General features: G+C 32.7%; 1 protein-coding gene across 2 annotated transcripts in view; it reads left to right on the forward strand.

Annotated features, from left to right (window-relative positions):
* Window positions 1-9070, forward strand: part of LOC117174609 — a 119534-nt gene that overhangs the window by 40954 nt on the left and 69510 nt on the right. Inside the window, exon 2 of one of the 2 annotated variants that reach the window (XM_033363853.1) lies at window positions 1828-1993. The exons of the other annotated variant lie outside the window; for it this stretch is intronic. Within the exon in view, the coding sequence (XP_033219744.1) occupies window positions 1828-1859 (32 nt within the window). The 3' untranslated portion in view covers window positions 1860-1993. Of the gene's footprint in view, window positions 1-1827; window positions 1994-9070 lie in introns of those variants that run through there. 2 annotated transcript variants of the gene reach the window in all.

The following is a 9070-nucleotide window of genomic DNA, read 5'->3' on the forward strand; positions in this document are numbered from 1 at the left end:
GCTCGACACCTTGACAAATGTAATTCCATGTAGAAACATGCGTTTAAATAAAATATTTTACCAAAAAAGTTACCCACGCTTTAACTTGACAGACTGTACGATTGATCTTCAGGTCTGATAGAATTTTTAGCTCGGTCCCTCATTCAGAAGGGTTTTTTCGGTTGAATTAAAAAATTTCAACCACAACAAAATTATCTTGTTTAGATGAGAAAGAGGTTTTTGATATCCAGAATACAATAGAATATCTAGTGTATTTATTCGCGTCTGGGAGACGCATCGATGAACCTTTTGTTGAAACGATTTATGAAGTTAAAAATAAATCTTCTATTATGTTTACGTGCAAAAACTTGTTTCATACTAAAAATAAAATAATAGTATATGTATTTTTTTTGTTTGTGTTTCCGAGATGCATCAATCAACCTATTGTTGAACCGTTTATGACCCACCATTACCGGTTTGTAAAGTTAAAAGAATAGTGTATTTTAATAGTAGTCATCGATATACGTCGAATGACCTAATTCCGGACCTTCTTGATCTCTTATTATCTACCAATATTGTTAAAACTATTTACCTTGTTTATAAGAGGATTTTTTTGTATATTGTGAATATAGTAGTACTGTATTTGATACAATTGCTCGCATCTTCAAAACGTGCAGATTGTTTGTGTCAGAAAAACTTTTTTTTCAATTTGGAATATAACACTACTGTGAATTAAAAAGTTGTTCATAGGAACGGAACACATCGATGGACATGTTGATGGGCTTCTAACGATCTGAAAATACGATTTGTGGTGTAACAGAAACATAATGGTAGAAGACTAAATTCGCTACAAATTTCGTCTGAAATATTCTGCCATTAAGCAAATATTTTAATAGTTATGCCCGGGTGAAGTGAGGTGTATTTCCTAGAATCATGTGTACACTGCCCTAATGATTCCATAAAGTACTAGTTATGATCAGTTCCTACTGTAAACATGTCGAATTCACTTTTCATACATAATAACTTAATTTTATGCATATATAGTCTAGCCTAATCCACATCTTCAATCCATCTCTAAGCTTTTTAAAATTTATCTCCTCGCTCTCTTCGATCCTTCTCCAGTTATTTCTAGGTTTTTATTCATTCGTGTCTTCCGCCTCGTTCTTCTTGACGGACTAGATTTGCTGATTTCTTTTTCGATTACACGAATTAGTTGGGATTCTTCCTCTTCTTCCATGTTTGTACCAAGTTTGGAGCTGATGGTAAGTGCGGAGAGGATGCTTCGTCATTGATCTCGTGAAATGTTGATACCGAAGAGAATCCCAAGAAATATTTGTTCCAGATGCTCTATATAGGAAGATAAACATATTTTTTGCACATACATTTTATTTCCTACACATACTATTCATATAATAACTATTAATAATAATTATACATATAAGATTGAATTATTATGTATGAAAACTGAATTATATATGTTTACAATAAGAACTGATGTAACTAGTACTTTGTGGGGTCATAAGGGTAGTGTAGATGTGATTCTAGAAAATACACTTCACTTCACTCAGATAAAACTCTGAAACTATTCACTTAATAGAAAAATATTTTCCATGAAATTTTTAGAGAATTTAGTTCTCTACAATTTTGAAAATCACTATTTTTAGTTTCCGATGTACCAAAAAAATTTAGTTCCAAAAAACTGATTTTTTGGACCTATTTTTAAGATGGCGGAGCGAGCTGCCATTTTATTTTGAGGCAAATTTTGAAAAATTATTTCCGGATTTAATGCAAGGTAGACCCTTTTTTAGCTCCTTAGCGCCTGGGCTATTAATTTTTCTTTTGTTACAGAGAACCGTCCCTCTATGAAGCCTATGCAATAAGCACAAAGAATTGGGCCCATACTGAATACTTACATTTTTATTTTTTAAAATATGCTCGCTGCACAGGAACATTTGCATTGCTGAGGCGCGACAGACTGGAGCGGGCCTTGAACATGCAGTGCACTCCCGCGCTTCATGCTCGTATTCGTATTCTTAGTGCGTAAATTTCAACTACATGTTTTTAGATATCAAAAATATTGTAATTTAAATCGAAAACTGTGATTTAAACTTCTTGGAAAATAAACTTATAAATTGGAACTGAAATTTTTTTAAATTTGTTTTTAAAGAAGGTTCTCAAAGCACAGACGGCTTTAAGAATTACATTCTCATTGCATTTTCATTACATTCTCAGTTCTAAGACAACTCTACTCTGATTAGTCTAAAACATTTTCAATATGTGTCCAAATGAAGCATTTTATCATGATAATTTGTAGAGTTTGTTGAAAAATGATTTAACTTTTTGAATTTTGGTCTAATTAACAAATTTCATGACATCAGAATGTTGAAAAAAAATATAACTTTTTAAATTTCTTTCGAAAACAAAAGTGTAATTAAAATAATTTGCAATTATTTCTGTCTTGTACCAGAAAATTTGACAAAAATTTCTAAAACTCATAAAATTTTTTTGTTTAAATTTTGAAAAAGCTCTACATTTTTAAATTTTGGTTTAATCGAAAAATGTAACTCAGATAATTTTTAAATATACAGTGAAACTCTTCTATAGCGCCGATTTCGGGCTGACGGTGGGTGAGAACTAACTCAATATAGCCCGCTCCATTTTGTTTGTTCACGCCGAAGTGTTCACCTGAGTGACAACCGCAGGCTTCGCATACCCCGCGCAGCTCCTCTTATACCTACCTGCATCGTGGCATCAATTCTTGGAAGGGCTATAGAAGATAGGCTATTAAAGGTTTTCACTGCATTTGGTATCTAGTGAAAACTTGAACGGAATTTCCTAATCTATCAAAAAGGTATTTTTTCCAATTTTAAAGTTTTTTTTAGAAGTATATAACTTTTCTAATTTTTATCGAAATTAAACATTTTATTTGGATAAATTGCAAGTCTTCTACCCATCTACACAAAACTTTGACAACATTTTCTTAAAATAAAACAAAATCAAAGTTTGAAGAAATTCTAAATTTCTTTATTTTGGTTTGAAATATCTGGTTAATGAACTTAACCTTCATTTTTGGAACTTTAAAAAGTGTATCTAAGGCTCATTCGACTGCATGCACCTTTTAAAAGTTAGCGTGGCTACAATGCAACGTTTAGGTAACCATACATACAGACATAAAAATATACAATTATAGGGTTTGTAAGCGCTGGATAATGAATGATTTAGCTTGAAGGGAAAGAAGAAATCATTTCCGAACTTGATACTTGTAGTAAAGTGCCTCGTAACCGCAATCGGATGAGAGAAGGGTTTTTATGGAATCCGAGAATCTTTAGAATGTAGAATCATGTAACCTGTTTCAGTATGAGCCTTTCGAAAATCGATGCCAGTAACGTTCCTGTTCCAATCTTAAAATGTGCATGGAATGTTATCTTTATGAGACATTTTGAAAGGAAGATCGTGGGATATGCCAGGTTTACGACTTTATAGAATGTTATGTTCAGGGATGGAAATTAAATAGCATTATAACACGCCCTTTTTTATGTTAACGTCTTCCTTTATTATGAGCTGCAGTAGATCCGCGAGAAAAAGTACTACCATTTGTTATATCTACATTTTTAACATAACCAGACGGCATCAGGTATAATTATTAGTGTTTAAATCTAAAATTTGTCAACTTTTTTACGACATTATATATTAAAAATGTGTTGTTTTTAAGTAAAAAGTTTGTGTGTAAATTATACTGCACACATTTTTCTTGATTAGTAAAATTTTTCAAGAGAATAATTTTATTTTAGTAGCAATATAGGGATGTAGGTAAATAAAGATAAAATTGTCTTTGAAAAACCTGGATTGCTGATGTAATTGTGCATTTAATCTAGTGAATATTCTTTTAAATTTCTTATATTGTATTATAAAATTAATAAAAATCACTAGTCCAGGTTCAATGCTTTGTTTACTAACTTTCCCAGGCACCCATTTGCTTCCAGTTCAGTGATCCGACAAGATCTAAAAATCATGTTATGATAACCTCTTTAAATTTAAACATTTAGTGAATGAAATATTATATAAAATATGTCTAAAGAAAAAGATTTCTTTCCTAAACAAACCTATATGCATTCTAAAAAAGATAAGAATTTCTATTAACATTCAAAAGAAGGCCATCATGAAGAAATAGAAAAATATATTTTCAAAAAGAGACCGAATTTCTACTAAAACGCGAACTTCTTCGATTCAATATATAAGTTTATTGCTTTTAAGAATCATCAAACGAAGTTTATAATATTTATTTAGCTTATAAGATATATTTCTTATGTTGCAGTAGTTATTATTTTCAGATGAAAATTTAAACACCATTGATTATTAACTAAATAAATATCAAACGTTTTTTTATTACCATTACGTTTTCATAACTTTTTGAAATCATAAATAGTCCAAATATTCAAAGAAACTTTCTTTTTTGCTAAAAAAAAACCAGATACAATGAAATTACTTATTGGCTTACAAATAGTATTTTTTTAATGTAAGAATATTAAATGAACAAACTTTATTATTGATCAAAAATTAAATATTTAAAAATTATTTAAGTTTAGTTAATTACCCTTGTCAACAAAAAAGCCTGTTGTCTTTGAATACAAAATATCATTTTCGAAGTATTTGTTTACGCTGAACACGAATCCGCTATCAATTTTTTGTTAGATAGAGGCCAAATTCCATTCTAAGAAGACAATTTAATCATTTATCATGCCCTTTTTGGATAAAGTCGATTTTCAATCTTGAGTCCTTTTAAGCTTTCAATACGAATTGTTCAAATTTAAACACTTTCAATTGTTATTGAATAGGTCGTGTCTAGGTTAAAAAATTTCAACAAGCTATATTTGCGATGAGTCTAGGGAGACCGGAATGTGTGACTAAGTTGACTGAATTTCGATGAGCGTAGATACTTTGTATTGAATAAAGACTTTTAATAACTTAAATCACCAATTAGTCCTTTTTCTTATGTTACCTAGTCCAGTTAATGCCATGTCATAAAAGAATAGTAAGAAATAGTATCTCCGTAAATAAGAAGTGGTTTTAAAATACTCCAAGAATTGGGATAGAGAACTACAATAGCGCTGTCACACGCGCTACTGATATACTGAAATCCCAGCCACGCGCAGGACATATGATATTTCCATCTTATATCTGCCTTCACACATTGGAGATATAATTACTTGCTATTTCTTCATGGTCCATATAATAGTATATTAAATAGCTAGGGGCGAAATGCGGCAATGACAGAGGAGTATGAACTTGTTCCCCATGCGAAGCGAGGTCGGCAAGTTACAAGGGTGGTCTGGAGAGACCGGATTTTTTAACATTTTAACGCGGCATCTGGCTTCAACGTAACAATAACAATGGACCTGGATCACCTGCCAGAATAATGGAAAAACGGGGTTATGTACGGCGCTGCTTTGGTGCAGTTAGCAGAGACACACAAGACGTACGTGGACATAGTCAATCACTATCATTCAATCATGCCATGTAACTACTTGCGCCCCGCCAGCTGATACTCGGCAGGAACTGGCTACTTTTGCTTCGTTCAAGAGGTAGAAAAAGTCGAACTTTCAATGCGCGTGTTATGAACGAATTCAAAGAATTTCTTGAATACTGTGAATCTCGTCAATTCTATAAATTCCTTGAATTACACGAATTCGTTGAATTTTTATGAATTTCTTGAATTCCATAAATACCATGAATTCTTCGTGAATTTTTTTCGGTATCTAAAGAAAGTTAAAAAATTCTTCGTATTTTAAAGTTTCTCTGTTTTTTAACTTTCTTCATACCTTTTCTACAACTATCCGGTGTCTGCAATAAGAATTTTAGAAAAAGAAAATACATATTAATCTAAACATAAGATTACACATTAAAAAACACTCATCGAAGAAATTGATTTTGTATTGGAATATAATCTATTAGCATCAATCACACTTTATTCCGTTTTGTCGCCGCCAAGCACCCTGTCACTAAATGCCTTTCAACTCTCGATGTTTACACTGCACGTTGGAAAAGGGGATTCGAGTGAATGTAATAAACTCAACTGGATTCCCCATCATTCTTTAGAAGCCTTCGTAATCCTTGCAGGTTGATTTGGTCCGCAGAATATGAGGTGGCTATATGAATATACTCGTATATGTATGTCCACGTTTCCCAGCGGTGCATTGGATTTCCAAAATGAACGTTATAATCGTATTAATAATTAATATTCATTAACGCTGCAGGATATCCGATACAAACCCGACTTTACTCTCCTCAAAGTGATTGTAATCCGATCAAATGGAAACAATTTACATCCTCTAGAGAAGCATATTGCACTGTAAATTACATTTCAACAACAATTCTTTAGTTTAGATTATTTGACGGAAGAAATTCTAGATTCAAAATAATGCATCCAAAATTGGGCATGAAAAATTTCAAAAATTATGGAATAGTTTTAGTTTCTGTTATTTACCGACAACCACAATAAATATTTGAAACCAGTCAAAGTTTTGAAACAAAGCTAACAGTTTCTTAGTATTGCTAGTTTAATTACAAATTGCACTTGTAAACAAAAGCTTATGTATGTGTATTTCAAGTGAGACGTGTCATTTCAATGCTAATTTTTTGTGCTGAATTGAACTCTGACCACCATTTCTTGGCCACTTTTCAGATTTTTTAGTTTTTTAAGCTAACAATTATTTAAAAATAATCTAGAAATAATTTATTTTATGGCCAAGAAGCCATTAAAGATGAGAAGAAAACACACGATAATGGCGTGAAAAATGAGATTAACTCCAAAGGAATATACATACAATATTTATATTAATATATCCCTCGCTTATCATATTCGTAGAGAGCCCCTAAACTAATATAGATTATACATCTGGATTCTAAATTAAACAAACTAATTTTTGAAATTCTTTTAACATAAATCGCAAGACTACGAAGGTGAAACACATAACTTGATCTAAGTAAGCACAAAATGCTCGCAGGATGCTGAAAGGTGGAAGCCCTCAAATCGGAATAGGCTAGGTAAATTACAAGTCCATGATAGAGATCCTCTCTCTCTAGGAGGTTGCAACTAGTACAGATACTTGCGAGGTCAAATATAAATCTATAGTTGTCATGACGAATAGATCTTCTGGTAGACCAAAAGAGTCTAATCTGGACGACCAAGCTAGAGATATAAAATGGCATTCTGACTGTCAAATATGGCTATATACACGGAAAAAAAATTATGTGTGGAAATACTTGCAAGCTTCAAGATATCGTAGGTCAGTTGCAGTATATTCATTTCTAGTCTTAACGCGTAGTTCGGCGAACTTAAAGGGAGATTCACAACCCTTTCAAAGAATTGGACTCTTTCTACCCTCTTATTATAACTTAGCCCCCCATTTGCTATAGCGTAGTGCAGTACACCTAATGCTAGACTACGCAAGAAAGTAGTTTTTGTATTCCAGGAGTCTAAATTTACAGAATACAGGGTTCTGAGAACAGCCCCACTTTCAAAATTGGCTGAACTGATTTTCCTATTTTCCTCTTTCATGAATAATCCCGATTGCGAAAAAACAGTACCCAGATAAACGAACTCGTCAACTATTTCTAGCTGTTTACCCTCAAAATAGAAAGTCAATTCTTCTAAACGGCCCCCTATAAAAAATTAAGACTTTCGATTTTGTTTTATTTCCCTTTGAAAGGTTTGCTTTACAGTATTGCTCTATTAATTTTATTTTGAAATGAAAAACCGCTAGATAGTTTTTGAGAACAACTATATCGTCGGCGTCGACCAATAAAATAATATCAATTAGGTGATCAATCGCAATACCTTCTGCTGCATGTTTCCTCATGTACTCCTCAAGATTAGCTATAAAAGGGCTGAAAAAGAGGGGGCTTAGGATTTCACCTTGGAGTACTCCTAGGGTGATCAGAACAGTCGATGTTATACCAGTTGGGGTTCTAATAAACATACAAGCATTTTGGTACAGATTTACAAGGTATTATACGGATGAATTCAGAAAAAGAGCTATTATTGCGAAGAACACACACAAGCCCATTAAAGACGCTCCAACTACATGTCGATCAACTGAATCAACTTTTTCTTGATAGAGTGAGTGGGCAAACTCTTGCCACTCCTGTAAGCTTGCTTTAAACTTTTCCTTTTTAACCTCAAGGAGCTTAAGGTATAATTTTTTCACTAGCTTATGATCGCTAAAATCCTCATCAGAAAAACTAGATTTCTTACATTATTTCAGCGATTTTCTTATTTTACCTCTAAAAGCTTCACAGTCTCTATCAAACCAAGGCTTTTTACATAATGAATGCCAAACTGGCTTTTCAATAAGCACTCATTTTTCTGCTACCTCCAAAATTGGCACAAACTAATTTCGATTTAAATTTTCTACATCATCACTATTACACGGAACACAAGGTATAGCTAATCTGTTCACCATTTGAACATTTGTTCACCATATTTATTATCCAAATCATCCTTCTATACGAATTCTCTAAATTCAAGTTTTTCTTCCACTTAATTTAAAATCAAGCAAAGATGTAATTCTAAGAATTACGCAAATCGGAAGGTGATAAGATGATGATTAAGTACCAATAATTGAAAAATCAGAGACCAAGGGCTAGGAGACAAGCTAGCAAGCTACTAGATCGATAACACTTTTAAAGCTATTTTCTGGCAACCCTAGACAAATAAATTGTGCCAGGGTTTCCCCTGAGCATCGATCATTTAAGATCACTAGATTATAAGATTCTAAACATTTTGCTACTGCTGGTCCTCTAGAGTTAATCTCAGGGTACATTGATTGACGAATTTGAGAAACCACAGAGAACCAAGGAAGTGCCTCTTCATCTAAATGCCTAAGTTTGGGTAGTCAATACTGATTCTGTTAAGAATCACCTGTAATTAAGTCACGGGGTCTTGCATATTTTTTTATTGTTTACAATATACATTTCCAATTAATGCTTGAAAATTCTGACACTGACATTAAAAAATAATCATGATGTGGTTTGGCTTATTATTTCATGAGGCTCCATCCATATACCACAAGGACATCTGGGGGGGGGGGGG

This window comes from Belonocnema kinseyi, chromosome 6 (assembly GCF_010883055.1).
Source record: "Belonocnema kinseyi isolate 2016_QV_RU_SX_M_011 chromosome 6, B_treatae_v1, whole genome shotgun sequence".
In the NCBI taxonomy this organism is placed as follows: Eukaryota; Metazoa; Arthropoda; class Insecta; order Hymenoptera; family Cynipidae; genus Belonocnema; species Belonocnema kinseyi.